The sequence below is a fragment of the Pogoniulus pusillus genome, chromosome 14, assembly GCF_015220805.1.
Source record: "Pogoniulus pusillus isolate bPogPus1 chromosome 14, bPogPus1.pri, whole genome shotgun sequence".
Taxonomy (NCBI): Eukaryota; Metazoa; Chordata; class Aves; order Piciformes; family Lybiidae; genus Pogoniulus; species Pogoniulus pusillus.
Genome location: NC_087277.1, coordinates 1,680,211 through 1,708,070, shown reverse-complemented (window position 1 = coordinate 1,708,070; position 27,860 = coordinate 1,680,211). Strand labels below are relative to the sequence as shown.

At 51.4% G+C, this 27,860-nt stretch overlaps 1 protein-coding gene across 2 annotated transcripts; it reads right to left on the bottom strand.

The window, feature by feature from the left end:
• Positions 1 to 124: 124 nt before the first annotated feature.
• FZD6 (frizzled class receptor 6) lies at positions 125 to 27,455 on the bottom strand. Of its 2 annotated transcripts, XM_064154063.1 has the most exons (6): positions 26,766 to 27,439; positions 14,717 to 14,913; positions 12,185 to 13,202; positions 9,360 to 9,508; positions 5,994 to 6,422; positions 125 to 4,326 (listed from the first exon to the last, which is right to left on the bottom strand). In XM_064154063.1, exons 1-6 carry the CDS (start codon positions 26,943 to 26,945, stop codon positions 4,170 to 4,172), a joined length of 2,130 nt encoding a protein of 709 aa, XP_064010133.1. In that variant the 5' UTR covers positions 26,946 to 27,439; the 3' UTR covers positions 125 to 4,169. The 2 variants fall into 2 exon arrangements, with proteins under 2 accessions (XP_064010133.1, XP_064010134.1); XM_064154064.1 differs by lacking the exons at positions 125 to 4,326; positions 9,360 to 9,508 and having other exon boundaries at positions 6,325 to 6,422; positions 26,766 to 27,455.
• Between the last annotated feature and the right edge of the window lie 405 nt (positions 27,456 to 27,860).

Genomic DNA, 27,860 nt, shown 5'->3' with positions numbered 1-27,860 from the left:
AAGGTAGATCCTTGTATGCTTAAAGATACCTCATGTTTCTCACCACCTTAGCAAGACCTGAAATGAGAGCAAACTTTTGATGAAGAAAAGCTGAAACACAGAGAATAAGCATTCATGAAAGAGATCAGATCTAAAGTGCCCAGGCACGTTTTTAATCTTTTAATTACACTTTGCATCTCAAGTGCTTTTAAATAGGAATTAAAACCTGGTTAAATACACAGAAGTGGATTTCACAGCTGCACATCAGAAAGGCACCCCGAGCTTTGCTTCCAGAGAGCCAAAGCAGACAGCTCATGAAGGTGTGGTAGCAGTTGCTCAATGGTTTTTTTTGTTTCAATGATAAACTCTAGTTCAATTAGAGGAAAAATAGAGTCTGCTAAGGCACAAAAGCAAGAGTGGAAGAATAAGTGCAGAAGAAAGGCAGGCAGAGGAAATACCATTTCTTTCCAGGTGAGACTCTGAAGTCCCTTCGGTGCCAGCCATCCGAGTTACTGCAAATACCAGCGGTTAATGCCAGCGGCGCTCTCCAGCAGCGAAGGCAGCCAAGCAGAGCTGCGAGATACCTTCAGAGACTGCTTCCACGAGTGGCCAGTGTGGAGGGAGGGCTGCAGCCTTCTCCTTTGATGTGCACCGTTGAGACCGGGTGGTCAGACTTCAAAGGGAAACGCGGCTCCTCCTGCTGCTCAGCTCCGGCATTCTTGGGTGCTTTGCAGAAGGCTAAACATGTTCCTCCTAAAGGGCTTCAAACCTTTCAAATGCTCATGGAGCTTTTTGTTGTTGGGTTTGGGTCGGTTGGTTGCTTTTTCTTTATTTATCTTTTTTTTCTTCTGAAATTCAACTGGATCTGACTGCCTTTAAACCAAGGCTAAAGGACCTGCAGCTATGAGGAGAGGCTGAGGGAGCTGGGGGGGTGCAGCCTGCAGTAGAGCAGGCTCAGGGCAGAGCTCATTGCTGTCTGCAGCTGCCTGCAGGGAGGCTGTAGCCAGCTGGGGTTGGGCTCTGCTGCCAGGCACCCAGCAACAGAAGAAGGGGACACAGCCTCAAGCTGTACCAGGGCAGGTCTAGGCTGTGTGTTAGGAGGAAGTTGTTGGCAGAGAGAATGATTGGCATTGGAATGGGCTGCCCAGGGAGGTGGTGGAGTCACTGTGCCTGGAGGTGATGAAGCCAAGCCTGGCTGGGGCACTTAGTGCCATGGTCTGGTTGATTGGCCAGGGCTGGGTGCTAGGTTGGGCTGGATGAGCTTGGAGACCTCCTCCAACCTGGTTGATTCTGTGACTCTCTGTAAATCAATTAACAGCTGCCAAGGAAAACACTGTGATGCTACAGCTTGTGCAAGTACAGAGTCTGTGTGATCCAAAGGAGGTCTTTCACCAGAAGTCATGAAAGAAAGAATGCTCTAAATGTTAGGCTAAAGAACTGGTGCAGCTTCTCACCCCTCCACAACTCTGTGTCCATGTCAACAATTCCCAGCATTGTTTTGTCTTAGTTTCTCACTTATACAGGAGGGATAAAAGCATTGCAATGCTTATTCCCTCACACAGCTCTAAGGAAAAAAACAACACAAAACCAAACCAAAATCAAACAACAAAAAGAAACATTCAAGTGTTCAGCTGCAAAAACACAGCAGCGACAGAGCAACAAACATGCTCCATCTGGTTAGTAAGAAACAGGAACTCAAGAGGCTCTTACTACACAATAGTGTGGTTTATTACTAACAATAACAGCAATAACAAAGCTGCTGAACGTGTGCATAGTGGCTCCCAAGACCTCAAAGCCTCCTGTGAGAAATGCACATCCTCTCACTGTCCTCAGCAGCAAGAGCTCTGCATATCTTTACTGAGGAAACTGGAACAGAAGCAGCATGTTCTGCTGAAGGCAATCCACTACAAATGCTGACATCCAGATGCTGTAACATAAAGGTAAATGCACTCCATTTCTAAGACATGGTAGATAAAACACTGGATGAGAGGAAACAAGTTCTGCACCACGAGGGCAGTGGAAGACAGCAACAGGTTGCCCAGGGTGGTGGTTGGGGCTCCATCCCTGGAGATATCCAAGGTGAGGCTCGACAGGGCTCTGGGCAACCTGGTCTAGTGGAGGATGTCCCTGCTGAGTGCAGAGGGGGCTGGACTAGATCACCTTCAGAGGTCCCTTCCAACCCAGCCCATTCTATGATTCTCTAAGTGCAGCCTCCAAGGCAAGGAAGAGGATGAAAAAGATGATCCTAAATAACTTTGGTTTCTCTGCAGTCCCTGCTGGTTCAGCATTTACCTGACCTTTGCGCCACGCAGTTGTGCTTGGTTGCTCAAAGCACTACCATGAATGCTGTCCCAGCTGGAAAACAACAATTTCTCTGCATAGCTATCCCAATAGTGAGAAATCCTCTCTCAGTGATCACATGCAAGATGCTGACAGTTTGACAAAATGCATAGCTTTAGGAAACAGCCAAATCCTGGCTTGGTTACCTCAAGTAACAGAGGACATTGACTTCACTGGAGCCAGGATTTGTTACCAGCCAAAGACTGAAATCTTTAACCATTGTCAGTAGTATTTACTCCTGAGAGCCACCCACCTGTACTAAGGCCTTTTTTGGATTCAAAGAACATAGTTTGCTGCAGCATATAGAAATTTAAGCTTGGTAGAAAAAGTATGAAGGCCTTTTTTTAACTAACATCTTAATGCATAGGCTTGCTTAAGAATAATTCAGCAGTTTATCTTCTGCAAGAGATTTCCCTACAGTTTAGATAATTGGTTACTTGCATAGAAGGTGAAACAACCTCCCTGCAGCTCAGTACAAAACACAGGTTGTGCCCCCAAAGCCACCAGTGGTATGAAGTGCTTCCATCTTTGGCACAATGCACTGGAACAGCACAGCAGGAGGGGCTCCAGGAAGCATCTTTCTGAAGCAGTGCTGCATCTAACACATTATCCCTGCACCAAGGTGCACAGATGCCTGAGCAGTCTTGCCCCAAAATGCAGAGTGCATGGTGCAGGCTACACAGAAAGGGATAATCTGCTTTACTCAGAACTAAGTGACAAAGGCCACTCACTGTAGGAAGGATACTGAGGTGCTGGAGTGTGTCCAGACAAAGGCAAGGAGGCTCATGGAGGGCCCGGAGCACCTGCCCTACGACGAGGGGCTGAGGAAGCCAGGGGCAGTCAGTCTGGAGGAGGCTGAGAGGAGACCTCATAGCTCTCCACAGCTCCCTGAAGGGAGGCAGGAGTGGGGAGGGGCAGCCTCTGCTCCTTGGTGTCAAACAACAGGACAAGAGGAGCTAGTTCCAAGCTGCAGCAGGAGAGGTTCAGGCTGGATGCTAGGAAATACTTCTTCACTGAACAGGTTCTCAAACATTGGAATGGTCTGCCCAGGGCAGTGCTGGAGTCACCACCCCTGTTCAAGCACTGTGTGGACCTGGTGCTTAGAGACATGGTTTAGTGGTGACCCTTCAGTGCTGGGTGGAAGGTTGGTCTGGATGATCTTGCAAGTCTCATCCAACCTGTGATTCTGTCGACTGTCAGATCACTACAGGCCAGCCTGGTTTAGTAACAACCTTAATGCAAGCAGGGTAACTCTCCTGGGGTGGCACAGTGCATACACCACAGCAGTTCTAAATACTGACCTGATGCAGTCAGCTATTTACAAAACCCACTTCTGTGTACCAGATACATCAGTGGAACTCCACCTTCCCTTTCACACTCAGTGTACAAGCTACCCAAAGACAGTGCTATAACCCATACCTCACCACACATCATTTAGAACTCTACATTTCTGGATCCCTTATTTAAGTGATACTGCTCTTTAAGACAGTAAAAAAAAAGAGAGAGAATAAAAATGTAAAAGATAAATTCTTTTCCTCCAACAAATAGTTTAAAAATGGAACTTTTATGCCTTGAAAAGTAGCAGTGCTTTCTAAGCATTATTTTAATGCAATTCACCAGGAAGTGGTCTTTATATTTGGAATAATATTTGCTTCTCTCACCTTTTTCCTCAGTTGCTGCTGTGTCCTGCTTTAACTTCCATGATTCCTGGGTTAGGATTACAATACAGTACTTAGAGACCAAACTTACATTCCTTAAGTGCAAAGCAAGATATGTAATTTCATAAGGCACAGAATATCCTGTGGGACACAGAATCCCTACCAGCCTTAGGCACCAAAAATGTCCACCTTTCAAAGGTTTGAACTGTTTCCTGAATCCAACTCTCTCCTGGTGTCTGAAGCAGAGTAGACAAGCAATGGTAGAGAGGCTGCCTGGGAGACCTCAGGGGTTTGGGAACAGCTGCTTTGGAACGAAGGAGACTCAATGAAATCGGCTTTAGGAGTTGTTCTGTAAGGGATGAAAAACAAAAGGCAAGGGGTGAATTCTAAGCACACTGCATTGCACTGGAGAGGCTAAACACAAACAAAACACCTTTTTGTGTTTAAAGCTACCTTCCTGTGAAGAGAGGCTGCCCAGAGAGGTTGTGGAGTCTCCTTCCCTGGAGCCTTTCAAAACCTGCCTGGATGCGCTCCGGTGTGAACTACCCTGGGTGATGGTGCCTTGGCAGGGGGGTGGGTTTGGATGATCTCTGGAGGTCCCTTCCAACCTCCCAAGTTCTGTGACTTTGTGGTACAGTTCTGTACACTCTTCCAAGCTCAGGACCACCACTGTTCTTTTGCAGACTTGTCACCTCTGCCAACGATGGCACTGCAGCCATAGAATTCTTCAGGCTCACTGTTCAGAGGGCTGGAGCAGCTCTGCTACGAGGAGAAGCTGAGGGAGTTGGGGCTGCTCAGTCTGGAGAGGAGAAGGCTCCCAGGTGACCTTCTTGTGGCCTTCCAGTATATTAGGGGACTACAAGAAAGCTGGGGAAGGCTGCAGGTAGTGACAGGACTGGGGGGATGGAACAAAGCTGGAAATGGGTAGGTTGAGACTGGATGTTAGGAAGAAGTTGTTCACATGAGAGTAGTGAGAGCCTGGAGGGGGTTGCCCCGGGAGGTGGTGGAAGCCTCATCTCTGGAGGTGTTTAAGGCCAGGCTGGCTGAGGCTCTGGACAGCCTGATCTAGTGCAAGGTGTCCCTGCCCATGGCAGGGGGGTTGGAGCTGGATGATCCTTGTGGTCCCTTCAACCCTGACTGATTCTATGATTCAACAGCACAAGAACACCCTCCCAGACAAAGCTCCAGCATTCAGCACTAAAAGAAGAACCCTACAAAAGCATAAAGCAGCCCACATGCTCCAGATATATGGTCAGACAAAATAGTTTGTAAGAACAGAGGCTGGGGCAGCTCTGCTGTCAGCTACAAGAGTTGGAGCTTTTCACCCTGGAGAAGAGAAGGCTTCAAGAAAACCTTGGTGTGGCCTTCCAGTATCTGAAGGGGGATTATATGAAGGCTGTGGAGTGACTATGGACAAGGTCTTGAAATGACAGGATGAGGAGGAATGGGTTTGAACTGGCAGAGGGGAGACTTAAAAAATGGATGTTAGGAAAGGGTTCTTTGCAGTGAGGGTGGTGAGACACTGGCACAGGTTGCCCAGGGAGGTCATGGAGCACAGAATCACCCAATGTGATCAAAGAATCACATTGGGTGATTCTGTGCTCCACGACCTCCCTGGAGGTGTTCAGGACCAGAATGGATGAGACCTTGAGCGACCTGTTCTGGTGGGAAGTGTCCCTGCCTATGGCAGGGGGTTGGAGCTGGATGAGCTTTGAGGTCCCCTCCCATCTAAAACATTCTGTGATTCCATGAGCCTATACTGTGAAGATTGATCTTCCCCTCACCCCAGCAAGATTTGTGAGCTGAAGTTCAAGTATCATAAAGATGATGCACTCCCTTCAGAGATGTGAGTTGGAATTTAACTGCTGAGTGCCACCAATCTGAGCCTATGATTCTAACTACAGCACTCCTGGCAGCTACTGTGCAGTATGAGTACCCCAACTCCTCAGAGAGGAACTGGACAACATGCAGAAGTACTTACACACATAAGCAGAAGACTGAGCCAAGGAGCCTTACCTTCCCTCACCCACTCTCTTCATGCTCTCAGCCAGGCTACTCATCTCACATGGGCTGTCTGCTTTGTTCCTCTTCTCCACCTGATCCACAGTCCCTTTAGAAGCAGGCAGCATTTGATCTCCGCTGGTTTCTCCTTCCTCCACTCTCCGGGCTGATGTTCCATCTGCCTCCATCTCTTTCTCAGATGTCTCTGGAGAGGTTTTAATTTCTGCCACAGTTTCTTGGCTGAGATAATCATGATTAGTGATGGCCACTGCAGAAGTTCCATGGTTTGCTGTGCCCCCTGTACTCGTCCCCATTGACTTGGAGATGACTTTCAGCCTGCGTGAGGGTGATTTGTAGTGCTTCTTTTTGTGTTTGACTTTGGAATTGTGCCTCAGGAAGAATTCACAGGACTCCTGCAGCACTCTTCGGCTCTCACTGATTGGGCTGGAAGAAAACACAAGCACCTCACTAAATGGAAAGGGGCAGCTCAGTTAGCCTGTAACATAGCTTGGGCTGGTTTGAGGCTAACTGGCATATTTCACTGAGATATATTAGATCGTTGGGTGTGAAAAGAAAATAACAGTGATGTCTACGTTAGCCACTGGTTTTGCTCAGGGATGTAAAAGCAAGAGACCATAACAAAGACAGGCAGTCTTTGCCTGGCTGTCACCTACTTCACTATCTCTGCATAACCTGAACAAATCAGTCTTCTTCTAACATCCCTTACTGACCTGTCACAGCTTTCCTGGCACACAAGGGGGATTCTGAGGTAAGGGAGAGGGTGGAAAGAAAATAGTAGATGCTTCCCCTCTGCTCTCCTCAGATCCCACCTGGAGTACTGCATACAGTTCTGCAGCCCCCAGCACAAGAAGGACATCAAACTGCTGGAGCCAGCCCAGAGGAGGCCACAAAGATGCTCGGAGGGCTGCAGCAGCTCTGCTCTGAGGACAGGCTGAGAGAGTTGGGGCTGTGCAGCCTGAAGAAAAGAAGGATTCCAAGAGACCTTGGAGTGGCCTTGCAGTGTCTGAAAGGGACCTAGAGGAAGGCTGGGGAGAGACTACTGACAAGGTCTGGTAATGCCAGGATGAGGAGGAATGGGTTTGAACTGGCAGAGGGGAGATTGAAAGTGGATGTTAGGAAAGGGTTCTCTGCAGCGAGGGTGGTGAGACACTGGCACAGGTTGCTCAGGGAGGTTGTGGAGCACAGAATCACCCAATGGGATCAAAGATCACATTGGGTGATTCTGTGCTCCACAACCTCCCTGGAGGTGTCCCTGCCTATGGCAGGGGGTTGGAACTGGATGATCCTTGAGGTCCCTTCCAACCTAAACCATTCTATGATCATATAGAAGGTGGGAGGTTGGTCAGAAGCCCTTCCTGGGCAGTCTGGCTGCTGGGAGGGGTTTTGTGTCTCTGTATTACCTTTAACTTGTATAATACTGTAGATAGTTGTAAATCTCTGGATATATTGTATATATTTTGCTTATAAATTGTGCCAAGCTATAAATACAGCTTCATTCCTTAACTTCCAGCCAACTGAGTTAATCTGAGTGAATTCCTAGCTGTGTGTTTGGGGGGGTGGGGAGGGAAACTCCCAAACCTGCACATAGCTCCATACACAAAAGGAAAAGCAACCAATGATGCAATTTCCTTCTCTGGAGACTTTCAAAACTCACCTGGATGCTTTCCTGGGTGATCCTGCTTTTGGCAGGAAGAGAGGGGTGGACTGTATAGATCTCTGGAGGTCTCTTCCAACCTCTAACAGCCTGTGAGTTTGTGATCTGAGCTGGACAGTAATCACAGACTCATTCAGGCTGGAAGTGACCCTTGGGATCATCAAGTCCAACATTTGCCCTGCTCCCCAAAGTGCACCCTTTAAACCACATCCCCAAGCATCATACCTAAACCACCTTTGAACACATCCAAGGTTGGTGATGAACGCAAGTGAAAAAGGAAGGGAAAAAAAGAGGAGAGGACTTCAGTAGATGAATTATGTAAGAGAGGAAAGTAGGATGAGATCATAAGCAGCTGCATCACCAAATTACATGGAGTAAGCCCTGCTCAAGTGGAAAAAAAAAGGTAAGCATTATAAAGCTGGGTTAATTATTGTTAAATTCTTATAGCTGAAAGCAGTTAACATCTGAAGTGGAAAAACATGACACAGGACAAGGAGGGGAGGGAAGAAAAGGGAGAGGGAAAGGAAGCTGTAAGCTCACCACCAAGGAATGCAGATGTATAAAATAAAAGGAGCTTAGGGGCTGCTGGCCTGGGAAGTCCAAAGAAATGAAATGTATGAGTAACACAGATAATCTAGAAAGAAATAATCGAGGAACAAAAAGGAAAAGAAAAAGACAACTGCAAGAAATGGAGATGACATTAACAAGAGGTTTAAATTCATGTCTATACATTTCCTCAAGTGGAATTACTCTGTTCAGGAAGAAAAACAAGGAACAAAAGATCCATACAATGAAAGCAGCACTAAGGAGAGGTTAATGGAAATTAACTTTAAAAGAAGACAAGCCTGGCAGAAGAGAAGAGCAAAGGATGTCATTATTGCCTGATGGTAAACACAGCTAAGCACCCTGCCAAATGAAGCAGCCAGAACATGTGGAAGGATCTAAAGTGGTGGCTGAAAGAAGCTTCTCTCATCTGACCAGGGATGTGTTAGCCAGTGGTAAACAACAATAGGTTTTCTGCTCTAGGAAAGGATAAAAATCAGCAGGGGAAAATACTTCCTATCTTCTGATGAGTGCAGCCAAAAAGGACATTACACATGCAAAACCTCCACAGGGTCCAGTGGAGCTCTGCTGCTGCCCACAGGCAGCATTTAGGCTCCAAAGAAAGCCAGAAGCTCAGGGCAGCACTGATCACCTGAGCTATGTGCAAGGAAGATGGAGAGGGGTCTGGAGCACAGCCCTGTGAGGAGAGGTTGAGGGAGCTGGGGGTGTGCAGCCTGCAGCAGAGGAGGCTCAGGGCAGAGCTCATTGCCGTCTAAAATTACCTGAAGGGAGGCTGTAGCCAGGTGGGGTTGGGCTCTGCTGCCAGGCAAGCAGCAATAGAACAAGGGGACACAGTCTCAAGCTGTGCCAGGGCAGGTCTAGGCTGGGTGTTAGGAGGAAGTTGTTGTCAGAGAGAGTGATTGGCATTGGAATGGGCTGCCCAGGGAGGTGGTGGAGTCACTGTGCCTGGAGGTGTTGCAGCCAAGCCTGGCTGGGGCACTTAGTGCCATGGTCTGGTTGGTTGGGCAGGGCTGGGCGCTAGGTTGGGCTGGGTGAGCTTGGAGCTCTCTTCCAACCTGTTTGATTCTGTGCTACTTTAAGAGAAACACATCTGAAACCCACCTTGGTTTAAAGCATAGAGGAATAAAAGAATTTGTTCTTACTCTCTTTTGCGGTTCCTGTTGAAGAAATTGGCCCACTCAGAGCAAGTCTTTTTACTTCCCACCCAGAAGACTGGAGAGATGCCAACAATTAACGTCAGCAAATATTTCATCAGAAACAAGAATATCTCTGGTCTTGCCAGCGCTTTTGCCTAGAAGATAACCAAGTTTAACACAGGTGAAGATGAGGACATACTTGGTGAGTTATGCTTTTTTCAACACAGAAAGCAAAGGAACGATGTAAAAGGGAGACTTTTCCTTCTGGCTGCTGTCCAGGCTTGGACAAACCTCGGCATGTACAGTCAGGTCAGGCTTTGTTAATGCCTACAGCTGAATACACAGAGAGGAGATTAGGCAGAAGGAAATAGTTTTCTTTTAAATTGAAAGATAGTCTGGGGTGGGGGGCAGGAATTAGTAACCCTGTTCTTCAGAGAACGGTTTCTGTCTGGAAGGTTTATCCCTGCAACGAAGAGACACAGCAAGGGGATGAGTGGAGAGTTTATCACAGCGTAGACAGCATCCTCGAGGAGCTGCAGGGAGCTGCACAGCAGTTCTCTGCTTGTTGCAAAATTAATCCATCCCTTTGCAGAGCAGGATCACAGGAGCTGAGGCATTCAACTCAGTGAAAGATGATTATCTCCTGCTCCCACGCTACAAAGCTAATTTACCTCTCCTGGCTTTAGCTGCCAGCCCCATCCATGAAAGGCATTCCTTTTGTTAGCCAGGGAACGCTGGATACTTAGGCTGCACTTTGTTTTCGTTTGGGTTTGATGCAGCCAAGGTGACAGAAGCCTACAAGCTAAGTCAGGTAAGCCAAGGCTGAGCACACCACTTGGAGCTAGCCCTGGCTGCTATTAGGGCACAGATCCCATTAAGTGTGTTTTTGCCTAGCACTCCCTGTTGCTGCTTACTTTCTCCAACTGGTTAATTAAAGGCTGAGAGCACAGGCTCCTTCTGTGCTCTTATGCTTAGCTGCCCTGGAGGGGGTTGAGTAAAGCACAAATGCCCTTTTTTGGGTGGTTTGGTTTTGTTAAACTCTGTATATTTTGGGCCATGTAGGTCAATCCAGAGCTCAGTGTAAAACAAGTGCACTTGTTAAGAATGGTCATGGAAGCAAACATGAACAAGAGAAGTAGTCTGTGAGCTGTGCTGCTCTCATCTTACACTGCCTTCAACAGAGAGGACACAGAGGATGTGCAAGTACATAGATGGATCAAGCCTTATCATTCCACAATGCCTGTGCTGATTCTCTTCATTTAACCCTAAGTTTATTGCAGTAAAAACAAAGATGGCAAGCACAGAGCAATGAATGATGACATGAGATGCTTGCACCTCTCTTAGTGCTGCTGCCTGCTTTTATATTTGTTCTTAAATGGAAATTCCTTGCAATTGCAGCATGGTTTATGTACTTGTAAAAGATTTAATCCCTGGGCAGATTTACTTTAAAAGCCTTCCCAAGTTGTTTTGTTGTTTTTAGTTACGAGTCAAATGTTAAATATGAACACCTCAGCAATTCAAAGTGCTGCAGGGTTGTTTGTTTTCTATCTCCTCTTTGCTTGCCTAGGTTTGCCTTAAAGATGTCTTCACATCACTGAAAATCAGCCTGCAAATGACAGGGACTGAGGAACAGATGTAGCAGAAATTTGTTTTGCAGTTTCTTCTACACTATGAAAAATAAAAACCTCCAAAGCAATGAAGGAGGAAAGTGAGTTAAAATCTGTGAGACACTGGAACAGGTAGCCCAGGGAGGTCTTTCATAGAATCATAGAATCAACCAAGTTGGAAGAGACCTCCAAGATCATCCAGTCCCACCTATCACCCAGCCCTGTCCAATCAACTAGACCTTGGCACTAAGTGCCTCATTCAGTTTCTGCTGTTCAAGGTGTTCAAGGCCAGGTTAGATGAGGCCTTGAGCAACCTATTCTAGTGGGAGATATCTGTCTATGGCAGGGGGTTGGAGCTGGATGAGCTTTGAGGTCCCTTCCAACCTAAACCACTCTATGATTCTATGAGTCTACACTGTGAAGACTGATCTTCCCCCCCGCCCCCAGCTAGATTTGCAAGATGAAGCTCGAGTATCATAAAGATTATGTGTTCCCCTCAGAGATGTGGATGTGAGTTGGAGTTTAATTGCTGAGTGCCATCAGTCTGATGAGTCAAAAACTATCAAAGCCCAAAGCATCACACCTCTGATTTTGTCTTTGACAGTAACTAATGGCTGCATGTTCTTGAAGTGATTAATGTGAGAATAGCTTCCTAAATGAATGCCAGTTCTGGGCTCCTCTATTCAAGAGAGATGTTGAGGTGCTGGAAGGTGTTGAGTGAAGGGCAGCAAGGCTGGGGAGGGGCCTGGAGCACAAACCCTGTGAGGAGAGGCTGAGGGAGCTGAGGGGGTGCAGCCTGCAGCAGAGGAGGCTCAGGGCAGAGCTCATTGCTGTCTGCAGCTGCTTGCAGGGAGGCTGTAGCCAGCTGGGGTTGGGCTTTGCTGCCAGGCAGCCAGCAACAGAAGAAAGGGACACAGTCTCAAGCTGTGGCAGGGGAGGTCTAGGCTGGATGTTAGGAGGAAGTTGTTGTCAGAGAGAGTGATTGGCATTGGAATGGGCTGCCCTGGGAGGTGGTGGAGTGGCTGTGGCTGGAGGTGTTCAAGAAAAGCCTGTCTGGGGCACTTAGTGCCATGGTCTGGTTGGTTGGGCAGGGCTGGGTGCTAGGTTGGGCTGGCTGAGCTTGGAGCTCTCTCCCAACCCGGTTGATTCTACGGTTCTATGCACGAGGGGGGTTCTTTGTGAGCTAACTTGCCAGTATTCTTTGTAAAGGAAGTTGCTGCTTACCTGATAGGGACAGGGGATGTGGTACTGGTCACAGTGGTCGAACACCCAAGTGGTTTCCCAGATTTTCCTGTTCACCAGTTCATAGCCATAACACCCAAGAAGTGCCACCAGCGGCACCAGGTACAAACCACTGAAAACTCCAATGCGGATCATGAACTTCTTTAGCTTCTCCTGGTTCCTGCCGTCGTGCTGTATGACCTGCCTGACGTGGTTCAGAGAGATAATGCCAGCTAAAAGCAGGGAGAGACCCAAAACCACACAAAGGCAGAGGGGCAGGAGCACAAAGTAGAGGGAGGCATCCACATCGTAGAGCCCCACGAAGCAAACGCCACTGATATTGTCCCCTTCCACTTTGTTCATTGCGAGCAGCAGGATGGTCAGAAAGCCAGGGGTGCCCCAGGCCACCGCGTGGAACCACATGGCCTTCTGCGCAATGGCCTCGCAGCTCCACTTCCTCCCCGCTGCCAGGAACCAAGTGATGGTAAGAATCACCCACCAGATCGTGCCTGCCATGGTGAAGAAATAGAGAGCCATGAAGAGGACAGTGCAGGCTTTGTTCTGCGAGCCCAGGACGACTGTTTCTCCCCTTTCTAACTTCTCGTCCGCCTCGTTACAGGCAGTCCTGTTCCCCAGCAAGAAGCCAATGAAGTACATGAGGGAGACTATGCTGTAGCAGACAGAGTAGTAGATGATTGGCCTCTCCGGGTACCTGAACCGTTTGACATCGATCAGGAAGGTCAGGAAGGTGAAGAGCGTGGCACAGAGGCAGAAGATGGACACGATGCCGATGAAGCTCTTGGCGACATCCAACTCGTAGGGTTTGAAGTACATGTTGGGGCAGGGGGGTGCGCACTGCTCGATGCCCAGGAACTTGTGGCCTTGCCCGTTGGTGGTGTGCAGGTGTCGTGGGCACCAGAAGCCATAATCCCTTCGCGTCTGGCCCGGGGTCCTCAGAGCTCCATGCACGTTTGCGGTGACAGCAGCGGTGGCCGGAGCGGTCTCATCACAGTCTGTCAGCCTGCATCAGTAAACACAGGAGGCAATCTCTTACTGCCCTTAATGCCCAGCTGAGGCTACTGCTGAGAAACAGGAGAAGACAAAAATCTCTTTCTAAGCACTCTGTAATTTCACAGATACTGCAAAATGTGCACCCAGGGACAGAGCAAGGGGGCAGAGCCTCGAGCTGCGCCAGGGCAGGTTTAGGCTGGATGTTAGGAAGAAGTTCTTCACAGCAAGACTGATTGGCATTGGCATGGGATGCCCAGGGAGGTGGTGGAGTCTCCATCCCTGGAAGTACCTAGAAGGAGGCTAGGTGAGGCACTTAGTTCCACGGTATAGTTAACTGCAGTGTGCCCAGGTGGGCAGCAGAGTCAACAGCATCCTGGCCTGGCTCAGGAGCAGTGTGGGCAGCAGGACAAGGGAGGTTCTTCTGCCCCTATGCTCAGCACTGCTCAGGCCACACCTTGAGTGCTGTGTCCAGTTCTAGGCTCCTCAGTTGCAGAGAGATGTTGAGGTGCTGGAAGGTGTCCAGAGCAGGGCAGCAAGGCTGGGGAGGGGCCTGGAGCACAGCCCTGTGAGGAGAGGCTGAGGGAGCTGGGGGTGTGCAGCCTGCAGCAGAGGAGGCTCAGGGCAGAGCTCATTGCTGTCTGCAGCTGCCTGCAGGGAGGCTGTAGCCAGGTGGGGTTGGGCTCTGCTGCCAGGCACCCAGCAACAGAACAAGGGGACACAGCCTGAAGCTGTGCCAGGGCAGGTCTAGGCTGGATGTGAGGAGGAAGTTGCTGGCAGAGAGAGTGATTGGCATTGGAATGGGCTGCCCAGGGAGGTGGTGGAGTGGCCGTCCCTGGAGGTGTTGAAGCAAAGCCTGGATGAGGCACTCGGTGCCATGGTCTGGTTGGTTGGGCAGGGCTGGGTACTAGGTTGGGCTGGATGAGCTTGGAGCTCTCTTTCAACCTGGTTGATTCTATGATTTTATGCCATTGGCCTTCTTGGCCACAAGGGCACATTGCTGCTCATGGTGAACTTCCATCCACTAGGACCCCTGGGTCCTTTTCCCTTTCACTGCCCTCCAACCAGCCTGCTATCTGGAGGTAGCAGAGCAGCCAAAGATGTGTGAAATTAATGAAGTATTTAAGATTAAAACAACATAATCAAGAAATAAAAGAGAGAGAACACTCTCATCTGGAAGCAGCAGTGCCCATAAGAAGTGCTGGCACTGTAAGGCTTGCTCAGGTCTTCATTCCTTCCTTTTTTTAACAGGTGCAGCCAATGGCTTGATTCATTCCAGTATTTCAGATGGAGAAGCATCATTGTTACTTGCTTCATCCACCAGCATCCCCAGGTCCTTTTCCTCTTCACTGCTCTCCAGCAGGTCAGTCCCCAGCCTATCCTGTTCCATAGGGTTGTTTTTTCCCAGGTGCAGGAGGAAGCTCCAGCAAGGTCATATTTCACATCCTGCCTTTAGATTTTCAACCCAGTCTATGTCAGGTATGAAAATATCACCCCCACCATCCCTCAACACGAGAGCCAACCCACCTGCTACATTCCAGCTCTTCAGGCCAAGTGATTCCAAAAGTGTCCATCAGCTGCTTGCAGTCAGAATAGACTTTCTCACAGAGGCTTCGACAAGGGAGAATCACATTCACCTGCTCCAGGCAGACAGGGACAAAGGCTTTGCACAGAAACGTGTGGACGTCTGGGGAGCAGTGAAGGTTCATCAGTGTAAGAAAAGGCTGTGGGGAAGGAAAAGGCTCTGCTTAGACATTTTTCCAAAGGGAAAAAAGATAATTCAAGGCATCAAAACTATCTTTCACCACTGTGGCTTAAGGTTTGTTCCCCTGGAGGTTTGAAAAGATACTTGCTGGAAAATAGTGTTTGCTCAGCAGCTGTGAAAAGAGCAAAGCGCAGCAGCCTGAGCTGCGAGAGGCTCCGCGAACGCTGCCAGCCCAGCCCCTGCCTCGGGACCTGGGACAACCTCAACGATCCAACTCTGATCCTTCCTACTTGACACTACTAAAATACCCAAAAAGCTATTGGGAAAGCCCCAGATTTCAAAAGAATAGGGTGCAACATGAACTGCCCACGTTCACCAGGCAGCTTCTGGATAAATGCCCTGAGAGTCTGCGAGGTAGGCTGTCCCTGTAGTGCTGTTAAACCACAGAGAAGCACAGAACCAGCCAGGTTGGAAGAGAGCTCCAAGCTCAGCCAGCCCAACCTAGCACCCAGCCCTGGCCAAGCAACCAGACCATGGCACTAAGTGCCCCAGACAAGCTTGGCTTCAACACCTTCATTGGATACTGGAATGGGCTGCCCGGGGAGGTGGTGGAGTCGCCATCCCTGGAGCTGTTCAAGGCAGGATTGGACGTGGCACTTGGTGCCATGGTCTGGCCTTGAGCTCTGTGGTAAAGGGTTGGACTTGATGATCTATGAGGTCTCTTCCAACCTTGGTGATACTGTGATACCTCCAGGCACAGCAACTCCACCACCTCCCTGGGCAGCCCATTCCAATGCCAGTCACTCTCTCTGACAACAGCTTCCTCCTAACATCCAGCCTAGACCTGCCCTGGCACAGCTTGAGACTGTGTCCCCTTCTTCTGTTGCTGGGTGCCTGGCAGAAGAGCCCAACCCCACCTGGCTACAGCCTCCCTGCAGGTAGTTGTAGTCAGCAATGAGCTCTGCCCTGAGCCTCCTCTTCTGCAGGCTGCACCCCCCCAGCTCCCTCAGTCCTCTAAATGCTGTGAAGATTCAGATGACAAAAAACAGTCAGGGGTTAAGCCTAGATGAGTTCTATTCCCTTTGCATAATGATGGTGCTTGTTTCCTTCTCCATTACATTTTCCTTCCTCCAATAGTTAGTTTATGTAAACTCTGTCCCTCCTGCCACTTGGGATGGAATAATAACTGCCTGGAGTGGTAATATACAACTTCTACAGGAACTGAGTTTACTTCTGAAATAAGGAAATGGTCTCAGCTGCTGTCAATGCCTCTTTCCTCTCACCTCCAGCTCAGCTCAGCTGGTAAAAACATCTCATGCTCAGCATGCTTCTGGAGGTTGTGCTTGACAGGCTCAAAACACAACAGAAACAAGCAGACAGAGGCAGTTGTTGCCTCCTACTCCATCACAGCTTCATTCCAAAGATGTCTTCAGGGTGAGGATGTACAGTAACTACTAACCCATGTCAAAGGCAAGGGAATCAAAATGCTCTCCTGTACTCTGCTGACTAAGGCCACATAAATATTTACATGCTATGGAAAACAGTGGATCAAAGAACCGAAGTCTTTGTGGCAGTCAGCTGGAGCACACTTGGACTGTGAGACAGGAAACACCTTGAACTGCTGCGATACACAGGGGAGCAGAGCCTTTGTTCAGCCACTGAATCATTGAATCAGGCAGGGCTGGAAGGGAGCACAAGGATCAGCCAGTTCCAATACCCCTGCCATGCCCAGGGACACCCTACCCTAGAGCAGGCTGCACACAGCCTCAGCCAGCCTGGCCTCAAACACCTCCAGCCATGGGGCCTCAACCACCTCCCTGGGCAACCCATTCCAGCTTCTCACCACTCTCCTGCTCAACAACTTCCTCCTCACCTCCAGCCTCACTCTCCCCACCTCCAGCTTTGCTCCATTCCCCCCAGTCCTGTCAATCTCTGATAGCCTAAAAAGTCCTTCCCCAGCTTTTTTGTAGGCCCCTTCAGATCCTGGAAGGCCACAAGAAGGTCACCTGGGAGCCTTCTCTCCAGACTGAACAGTCCCAACTCCCTCAGTCTCTCTTCATAGCAGATCAGCTCCAGCCCTCTGAGCATCCTTGTGGCCCTTCTCTGGACACCTCCCAGCACCTCCACATCCCTCTTGCCCCAGGGGCTCCAGAACTGGCTGCAGTACTCCAGGTGAGGTCTCACCTGTGCATAGCAGAGGGGCAGGATCACTTCCCTTGCCCTGCTGCCCACACAGCTCCTGCTGCAGCCCAGGCTCTGGCTGCTCTCTGGGCTGCCAGAGCACACTGACAGCTCAGACTGAGCTTCTCATGCACCAGCACCCCCAAGTTCCTCTGCTCAGGGCTGCTCTCAAGCCAGTCACTGCCCAGCCTGTATTGGTGCCTGGCATTGCCTCCACCCAGATGCAGGATTACTTAAGACAGCTCTTGAAGTTACTGAAGCCACTTATTTAAGACAGTAACAACCTACCCACTCCTAACCACTGAGGTCTGGCTATCAATCTAAAGCATTTAGCTTAGTTAACCCAGTTAGCACTGAGGTTAACGAAGTTAAACAATGAGAGACATCAACTTTCTCAGAGTTGAGCCAAAGATATCCATTTCAGGGTTTGATCTGAATATTGTCATCTCGAGCAACCTTACAGCCTTGTCCCTTACACAGAACCATAGAACCAAGCAGGTTGGAAGAGAGCTCCAAGCTCATCCAGTCCAACCTAGCACCCAGCCCTGCCCAACCAACCAGACCATAGCACTAAGTGCCCCAGCCAGGCTTGGCTTCAGCACCTCCAGCCACAGCCACTCCACCACCTCCCTGGGCAGCCCATTCCAATGCCAATCACTCTCTCTGACAACAACTTCCTAACAACATCCAGCCTAGACCTGCCCTGGCACAGCTTGAGGCTGTGTCCCCTTCTTCTCTTGCTGGGTGCTTGGGAGAAGAGCCCAACCCCACCTGGCCACAGCCTCCCTGCAGGCAGCTGCAGACAGCAATGAGCTCTGCCCTGAGCCTCCTCTGCTGCAGGCTGCACCCCCCCAGCTCCCTCAGCCTCTTCTCATATACCACACAGCTATGGAGCCAATCTTGGAAGCAAAAATGGGCTTAAATCTAATTTTCTTCAGACAGACTGCACTGGGCTCCTACCTCTACTGCAGATACACATTGCCACTCAGAAGAATCTCTACCTGCTCCACAGGAAGACACACCTTACCCCAAGGATTCATCATTAAACCACAGAGTAGCTCAAGTTGGAAAGGACCTGGAAGGATCATCAACTCCAACTCCCCTGCAGAACTTTTGAATCATGAATACTTCACAATTAATGCTTAATAATTTACAGTGCCAAACTTAAACCAGCAGCAGTGTCCAGTAAGGGTCACTATAGAATTGAAGTGTAACCTCAAAACCTAAACACCACACACTCAACACTTCCATAGGTGGTATTTCATGGAATCATACAACACATTGGGTTGGAAGGGACCTTTAAAAGTCCAATCCCCCTGCAGAGAGGAGGACATCTTTAACTAGATTGGGTTCCTCAGAGGCTCATCAAGCCTGGCTTTGAATATCTCCAGGTCTGGGGCATCTACCACTTTCCTAGGTAATGTCTTCCACCATTCCACCATGCTCATAGTAAATAACTGATTCCAAATGCCCAACCTAAATCTAGTCTAGTTGAAAACCACTGCCCCTCAGCCTACTGCTATTTGCCTTTGTTCTTCTCCAGCTCTCTGGGAGGCTCCTTTCATGTACTGGAAGGCTGCTATCAGGTCTTTGTGGAGCCTTCTCTTCTCTAGCTGAACAGTCTCAACTCTCTCAGGTCTGTTTTCATGGAAGAGGTGCTCCAGCCTTCTCATCATTTTTGTGGCCCTCCTCTGGACCTTCTCCACCAGGTCCATGGCCTTCCTGTGTTACAGCCACTGTCAACTGTGGTGTAAGAGTCTCAAGAGAGACCAGAGCCAAGAGCATCCTGGGCTGGCTCAGGAGCAGTGTGGGCAGCAGGACAGGGGAGGTTCTTCTGCCCCTCTGCTCAGCACTGCTCAGGCCATATCTTGAGTCTTGTGTCCTTGATTCAAGAGAGATGTTGAGGTGCTGGAAGGTGTCAGGAGAAGGGCAGCAAGGCTGAGGAGGGGCCTGGAGCACAGCCCTGTGAGGAGAGGCTGAGGGAGCTGGGGGGGTGCAGCCTGCAGCAGAGGAGGCTCAGGGCAGAGCTCATTGCTGCCTGCAGCTGCCTGCAGGGAGGCTGTAGCCAGGTGGGGTTGGGCTCTGCTGCCAGGCAGCCAGCAGCAGAACAAGGGGACACAGTCTCAAGCTGTGCCAGGGCAGGTCTAGGCTGGATGTTAGGAGGAAGTTGCTGGCAGAGAGAGTGATTGGCATTGGAATGGGCTGCCCAGGGAGGTGGTGGAGTCACTGTCCCTGGAGGTGCTGAAGCCAAGCCTGGCTGGGGCACTTAGTGCCATGGTCTGGTTGCTTGGGCAGGGCTGGGTGCTAGGCTGGGCTGGCTGAGCTTGGAGCTCTCTTCCAGCCTGCTTGGTTCTATGATTCTATACTCACCAGAGCTGTGCTAACAATTCATCTCCACAGTACCTTTGGCCACTTGTCTAATGCTAATCTGTTTCACTCAAAACTAGTGAAACAAGCAGGGCATGGCTGATTCCATCCTACACTTTCAACAGAGTGGCTCAGGACTGGAAGCATCATACCCAGGTGGCCAAGAGAGCCAGTGGCATCCTGGCCTGCATCAGGAATGGTGTGGTCAGCAGGAGCAGGGAGGTCATTCTGCCCCTGTACTCTGCACTGCTCAGACCACACCTTGAGTACTGTGTTCAGTTCTGGGTCCCCCAGTTTAGGAGGGACATTGAGATGCTTGAGCGTGTCCAGAGAAGGGCGACGAGGCTGGGGAGAGGCCTTGAGCACAGCCCTATGAGGAGAGGCTGAGGGAGCTGGGATTGGTTAGCCTGGAGAAGAGGAGGCTCAGGGGTGACCTTATTGCTGTCTACAGCTACCTGAAGGGTGGTTGTGGCCAGGGGGAGGTTGCTCTCTTCTCTCAGGTGGCCAGCACCAGAACGAGAGGACACAGCCTCAGGCTGTGCCAGGGGAGATTTAGGCTGGAGGTGAGGAGAAAGTTCTTCACTGAGAGAGTCATTGGACACTGGAATGGGCTGCCTGGGGAGGTGGTGGAGTCGTCGTCCCTGGGGCAGTTCAAGGCAAGGTTGGATGTGGCACTTGGTGCCATGGTCTGGCCTTGAGCTCTGTGGTAAAGGGTTGGACTTGATGATCTGTGAGGTCTCTTCCAACCTTGGTGATACTGTGATACTGTGATACCCAGAGAGGCTAAAGCCCTCATGCAACTCCTAGATGGGCTGGCAAGGGTGGCAATCTGCTGCCAAGAATCTCTGACTTCTAATCCATGCACAATGTATTCAGTGGTGACAAACTGAAGCCCTAACACAGGAAAGCAAAGGAACAGTGATGTTTTCCACCTTCAGCTAGATTCAAAGCAGGGCTGAGGAAAGAGCAGGTTCTTCCTAGTGCAAGTTACCTTGGTGGATCTCTAGATCAAAGGCAAGTTAAAGGCATTTTTAAGTTGGTGTGTAAGGATTCAGGAACTACTTAGCAGGAGACTAAGGCAGGTTAAGTGTGGGTGTCTTGTTACTACATGCCTGCAAGGAGTTCCTGCTCATGCAGGTGCAGCTCACGGACATCAGTGCAATGTCAACCACCCTTCAAGCTGCCAGTCAAGATGGAATGGATGAATTTGGAAGCCCACATATTCCATGCCACTACCTGACCCTGACCTGTGGGCAGTAACTCACTGTTGCTGTCAGCAGCAGCTGTATTTTCTGAACTCAGTTAAAATCCCTCCACAACACAAGTCCTGGAGGACTAAAAGTCACTGATAGCTGCAAAGTATTTCAGATAGTGCATGTGTGTAAGTTCAGTACACACCAGGAGTGCATCCCAGTTTGACAGAGGTAAAAGATAAATGTTGAAAGCACATGGATTTGACTTCTGTTTCAATAAAGAGTTGGGGCCCTTCAAGTCTGGAGAAGAGGAGGCTCCCAGGTGGAGCCTTCCAAGACCTTCTTGTGGCCTCCCAATATCTTAAGGGGGCCTAAAAAAAGCTGGGGAGGGACTTTTTAGGATATCAGGCAGAGAATCACAGAATCAAGCAGGTTGGAGGAGACCTCCAAGCTCAGCCAGCCCAACCTAGCACCCAGCCCTGGCCAAGCAACCATGGCACTAAGTGCCCCAGCCAGGCTTGGCTTCAACACCTCCAGCCACAGCCACTCCACCACCTCCCTGGGCAGCCCATTCCAGTGCCAATCACTCTCTCTGACAACAACTTCCTAACAACACCCAGCCTAGACCTGCCCTGGCACAGCTTCAGGCTGGGTCCCCTTCTTCTGTCGCTGGCTGCCTGGCAGCAGAGCCCAACCCCACCTGGCTACAACCTCCCTGCAGGCAGCTGCAGACAGCAATGAGCTCTGCCCTGAGCCTCCTCTGCTGCAGGCTGCACACCCCCAGCTCCCTCAGCCTCTCCTCACAGGGCTCTGCTCCAGGCCCTTCCCCAGCCTTGCTGCCCTGCTCCAAACACCTTCCAGCACCTCAGCATCTCTCTTGAATTCAGGAGCCCAGAACTGGACACAGCACTCAAGGTGTGGCCTGAGCAGTGCTGAGCACAGGGGCAGAAGAACCTCCCTTGTCCTGCTGCCCACACTGCTCCTGAGCCAGCCCAGGATGCCATTGGCTCTGCTGCCCACCTGGGCACTGCTGCCTCATCTTCAGCTCCTCTCTCCCAGCACCCTCAGCTCCCTCTCTGCCTGGCTGCTCTCAGCCACTCTGGCCCCAGCCTGTAGTGCTGCTTGGGGTTGTTGTCGCCAAAGTGCAGAACCCTGCACTTGGCCTTGTTCAATCTCATCCCATTGGCCACTGCCCATCCATCCAGCCTGGCCACGTCCCTCTGCAGGGCTCTGCTACTCTCCAACAGATACAAGGCCATGGATCACCTGGCTTCCTGCAGGACAACAGCCACCTGTGACAGTGGCTCTACATCATCCTCTCCTGGAGTGCTACTATGAAAACACCATTCCACAAATGCCAGTTCAACACCTCTCCAAAAAGCTGAGACACTGTGCAGAAGGTCCTGTGCTGCAGCAGATGGAAAGTGCAACTCTTCTGGCTACACATGGAGAGTCTTGAGAGTGAGACACAGGCCAGAGTCACCATCACTTTGGAGAGTGAACTTCACCTTCAGGTGAAACCTGTGCCTTTGATTAATTGTCATTCATCCTGGGACTGAACACTCCAAATAGGGAGTGGAAACAACCTTCTAGAGGGGACAGGAGCTGAAAAGAGCTTCTCTACAATTCTCTACAGAGCTCCCTACAGTTACCTGAAAGGACACTGTGGAGAGGTTGGTGCTGGTCTCTTCTCACAGGTAATTGGTGATTGAACAAGAGAGAACAGACTCAAGCTGCACCAGGGCAGATTTAGACTGGACATTAGGACTTTTTTCTTCGTGGAAAGAGAGGTCAGGCCTCAGAAGGAGCTGCTGAGAGAGGTGGTGGAGTCACCAAGCCTGGATGTGCTTAAAGGTCATTTGGATGTGGTGCTTGGGGGTATGGTTTAGGGGTGAACCTTGTAGAGCAGGGTTACCAGCTGGACTTGGCCATCCTGAGGGGCTTTTCCAACCTCACCTTTTCTGTGAAACCAGGACCCCAGTCAAGGCCTCTTCTGCACAGAACACTTGGCTTTCTAGAAGAGGTCTCCACCGTGTACCCTAGGCTTGTATGATTAAGCAGCTTGCTGAAAGCCAGCTGCAACCTAGTGAGGCAAATATTACAAGTCTCAATCTCAGAAGGCAGTGTTTACATCCCAAGACCATGCCCAGCCTTGGGAGCAGGCTGTGAAGAGGGAGGGAGAAGACTGAGATGGAATTTAAAAACAAAGCCTTTAAGCATTCCTGCTGGGGATCAAAAGAAAGATGTTTTAGCCAACATACTATTAAAATTCCTTCTTTGGCATGAACAAAGTCTGGACTACCAATTACAGAAAAATTCGAGCTCTTAAAACCACAGAAGTCTGCCTTCATCTCCCAGCCCACTGCCAAGTGGTATTAAATAATATCCCCCAAGTCAGTATCCAACTCCTCTAAAACAGCAGAATGTGTCTGCTGTGGTGCAGCAGCCAGGCTGGAGGGCAGGGATCCAGCCAGAGGGACTGGACAGGCTGCAGAGGTGGGCACAAGCCAACCTCAGGAGGTTCAACAAGACCAAGGGCAAGGTTCTGCAGCTGGGTGGAGGCAATGCCAAGCACAAATCCAGGCTGGGCAGTGCCAGGCTGGAGAGCAGCCCTGAGGAGAGGGACTTGGGGGTGCTGCTGGAGGAGAAGCTCAACAGGAGCCAGCAGTGTGCACTTGCAGCCCAGAAAGCCAAGCAGAGCCTGGGCTGCAGCAGCAGAAGTGTGGCCAGCAGGGCCAGGGAGAGGATTCTCCCCCTCTACTGTGCTCTGCTGAGACTCCACCTGGAGTCCTGCATCCAGCTCTGGAGCCCCTGGGACAAGAGGGCTGTGGAGATGCTGGAGAGTGTCCAGACCAGGGCCAGGAGGATGCTGAGAGGCTGCAGCAGCTCTGCTGTGAGCACAGACTGAAAGAGTTGGGGCTGTGCAGGCTGGAGCAGAGGAGGCTCCCAGGTGACCTTCTTGTGGCCTTCTAGGATCTGAAGTGGGTGACAAAAAAGCTGGGGAGGGACTTTTTAGGCTGTCAGGGAGTGACAGCACTGGGGGGAGTGGAGCAAAGCTGGAGGTGGAGAGAGTGAGGCTGGAGGTGAGGAGGAAGTTGTTGAGCAGGAGAGTGGTGAGAGGCTGGAATGGGTTGCCCAGGGAGGTGGTTGAGGCCCCATGGCTCGAGGTGTTTGAGGCCAGGCTGGCTGAGGCTGTGTGCAGCCTGCTCTAGGGTAGGGTGTCCCTGGGCATGGCAGGGGGTTGGGACTGGCTGCTCCTTGTGGTCCCTTCCAACCCTGACTGATTCTGTGAACCCTTTAACAATCCCAACAAGGTTCTCTGCTGCAATCAAGCACAGACAAACTACACTGAACCACTGGCAAATAGCATGTAGAATCTCACCCAAATGTGTAAGGGGCATGGGTACACAGTGCTCTTCCTCAGACAAAGTGTCTCAGCAACAACCACCCAGAAGTCACCAAACTGTCCAACAGCAGGTTCAACACAAGCTACTCACAGAACAGGAGGAGACCTCCTTACCCTTTCACCAGTAAAGCAGCTGTCTACAAAACTCAGTTTGACCAAGCAGTCAATCAGCTCTGCTGAATCATACATGAAGGCAGGCAGATGAGCACAGATGCACATCAGGCAGGTTAGAAATGTCTGCACTAGAGTAGTGATACCAAATTAGAGGCCAGCCAGAGGCAATGACAGGACACCAAGGAAGCAGATGAAAGAGGGCAGGGAAAGCAAATCTTAGCAAGATGCAGGTCTTCCACATAGCCACGCAGTCAGCTGGCTGACCCACTGCAGTGGCTGAGGTGGCATAACAGATCACAGGGGTAGGAAGGGACTCAACAGAGATCATCCAGTCCAATCCTCCTGCCAGAGCAGGACCACACAATCTAGCTCAGGGCACACAGGAACACATCCAGACAGGCCTGGAAAGGCTCCACAGAAGGAGACTCCACAGCCTCTCTGGGCAGCCTGTGCCAGGGCTCTGGGACCCTTCCAGTCAAGAAGTTGCCCCTTGTGTTGAGCTGGAACCTCCTGTGCTGCAGCTTCCATCCAATGCTCCTTGTCCTATCCCAGGGAGCAGTGAGCAGAGCCTGTCCCACTCCTGACCCCCAGCCCTCAGATATTGATAAACATTTATTAAATCCCCTCTCAGTCTTCTCTTCTCCAGACTAAACAGCCCCAGGGCCCTCAGCCTCTCCTCACCAGGCAGTGCTCCAGTCCCCTCATCATCCTCATAGCCCTCTGCTGGACCCTCTCCAGCAGATCTCTGTTCCTCTTCGACTGGGGGAGCCCAAAACTGAAGGCAGTACTAAAGACGAGGTCTCAGCAGGGCAGAGTAGAGGGGGAGGAGAACCTCCCTTGATCTGCTGGACACACTCTGCTTAATGCACCCCAGGCTCCCATTGGCCTTCTTGGCCACAAGGGCACATTGCTGTGCCATGGATGTTCTCCACCACCATTCCCAGGTGCCCTCCAGCAGATCACCTCCCAACGTGCACTTCATTACTCCTCCCCAGTCGCAGACAGGATGGAAACAGCAAAACTTGTCACTACCACACCAGTAGCTATGTGAAAACAGGTAAGCCACAAAGGGAAGTCTCTCCATGCAGAAGGGATACAACTAGGAACAAGTTACTGTCAGTTCACAAAGGTCACAGCAAACTAATGGCTCTGTGGTCTCTGCGGTGACAGCAGGAGGATTGGAAGGCACCACAAAGGCTGCTCAACACCGACAAAGGCTACTCAACACTGACAAAGGCTGTAGTTAAGACACATCAAGTAAGAACTCACTGAGTGCCCAGCAAGTTAAAGCACTGTGAAAAGCATTCCTGACAAAGGAGGAGAGGAAAAGACCCTCCCGAGTTTACAGTCAAAGCCTACAGCTTGCCTTCCGTTCCAAACGCCTGCCACTTACCCAAGATCTGCAGAGAACTCCGCTGCTTGCATACCATATTGTCTTAAAATTTGCTAACACCTCCACTGGGCTGAGAAACCTGACACAAGCCCCCCGCCCCCCCCAAAAAAAAGCCTGTGCCACTCCAGGCTGGCAGCTAGAGGCCCAGCAGGGAGTTCATTCATAAATAAATAAATAAATAAAGGTGTGCTCGGGTAACTGAACCAAGCTCAGGAAAGGACATGCAAATAAGCTACCTCTAATACCAGCTATAATTAACTAATTTCGGGGATTTAACTAGAAAATTCCCAGTTTTCAGCTCACTTCTCTTTCACTCTCTGCACAGCACAACAGTAAGCTTTTCGAGACGTGTGCTAAGATGTTTCCCTTCCTCTTAGCACCGAGGAGCCTTCATTAAAACAGGTTTAAAACTTGTTTTACAAGCCTCTCACCCAGAGAGGCTCCGGCCCTTTGGAGCTACTGCTATCGGTAGAGCCTTTCCACAGGGTGGCACAGCCATTCTCCAGGGAGACACAGGTTAGGTGGTTCATGTAGGAGAAGTGTTTGTTCTCAGTTACAGAGAAGAAAGGCTCTGGCCAGCCTGATCTAGGGTAAGGTGTCCCTGCCCATGGCAGGGAGGTTGGAACTAGATGATCCTTGTGGTCCCTTCCAGCCCTGACTGATTCTATGATAAATAAGTTTTGCTTCAGTCAGAAGTTTCGGTAGGCAGTCAGAAGACAACAGAATGCAAAAGCTATAATGGAGAATAGGGCTAAGAATAAGCTCGGGCACCTCTCCTTAGCAGACCTAAGCTAGGAAAGGATCAAAGAGCAACTTCTAAACATCATTTCTGCGCTGCTCGCGTTGAGGCAGGCCAGGAGATCACAAGCCCTGGCCCCAGAGAATGTCAAGAATTGCTCTGCCTATCAGCGAGGTGCCTGGGCTAGATGTGCCAGCCCTGCCGAAGAGCTCTGAACAGCCACACTGCTGCGCCGCGCTCATTCCTCTGTAACACCCGATCCAAGCGGGGAAGGGAGGGGGCGAAAGGAAGGAAGGGTGTCTGTAGCTCCCTGACACAGCCAAGCGGCTGCAGCACACTCCGAAAGGAGCTAAACGCCCAGTCACTGAGCACTACCTGTCTGGCCGTGCAGTGCGACAGACACCACACACCACTTCCCAGCGCCCGAACCGGTTCTTTCACAGCGCTCATCTACATACCGCAGCAGGAGGGGACCTACCTCCATCCGCAGCGCGGCCGTGTCCTGATCGTAGTGTCCCATGACGTTGGGGAAAAAAGTCATGTTGTAAGGCATTCCCGAGCACCTGGCGATAGTGATGGGCTCGCAGGTGAACAGGCTGTGTCCCCGCACCAGAGTCAGAAGCCAACTGCAAGCCGCCAGGAACGTGAGCGCTCCCATTCTGCCAGGACCCCACCTTCAGCGCACAGCTCTCTGCGCAGTCAGTCGGAGCGGCTGGGCGAAGGGAGCAAACCTCGCATCTTCCTGCGCTCCTTCCAGCGGGCAGTGAGGCAGGCGGCGGTCACGCTGCTCGCCGCGGCTGGCGGCATCTCCCCATGCTGGCTGACCCCGATGGAACTGAACCCCTTCTTCCCCGGGCCCGCACGCTGCGGAGGCAGGGAAAGACGGGACAGAGCAATTACCAGCAGAACGACGCCAACACCGCTCGGACGGCCCAAGTCAGGCTCCCCGAAGGCCTTCGGGCACCAGGGCAGCTCCCGCCGGGCTCGCACCGCGGCCGCACGCTCCGCTCCGCTCCGCCAAGGCAGCGCCCGCGGCCGGCCCCGGCTCCCACACACCCCGCAGGGGCCGCGACAGGACGCGGGCCGCGCTCCCGCTGCTCCCCGTCCCGCGGTGCGCCGCCGCGCCCACCGCTTCCGTCCGGGCCCCGGAGCCACCGCTGCTCCCAACGCCCCCGTCGTCGGCGCTCGGTTCCCAGCCCCGCCCTGGGAAGCGGCGCCCGCGGGGCCGGGCGGGCAGCCGGCCGAGAACTCGGCCCAACAGTCAGGGCTCGCCGGGCGCGGCCTCGGCGCCGCATCCCCCGCCACGCCCGGGACGCGCCCCCCACCGCCCCCTCACCGGGACCCGCCTCCCGGCGGGACGCTTTACCCCCTCGGGCGGCTGCCCCAAGGCGCCGCTCCGAGGAGTCGGCTCGACCGCAGGACGGGTACTCACCCGTGTCCTTCCCAGCCGCACTCTCACCGGGCCAGCCCGGTAGCAGCTGCCCCCTCCCCGCCGCCACCGCGATGGCGGCAGCCGCCCCGCGCCACCGACAGGATGTGGCGTGCGCAGGTGGGAGGTGGGTGGGGGCGGGCC

Excerpts from the sequence above, each read along its gene's own strand:
- FZD6 (XM_064154063.1), bottom strand. The coding sequence starts at position 26,945 with ATGGGAGCGCTCACGTTCCTGGCGGCTTGCAGTTGGCTTCTGACTCTG. Across the intron at positions 9,509-12,184 it reads ACATCCCCTGTCCCTATCAG|GCAAAAGCGCTGGCAAGACC; the intron begins GTAAGCAGCAAC and ends GTTATCTTCTAG. Across the intron at positions 4,327-5,993 it reads AAGAGAGTGGGTGAGGGAAG|AACAACTCCTAAAGCCGATT; the intron begins GTAAGGCTCCTT and ends CATCCCTTACAG.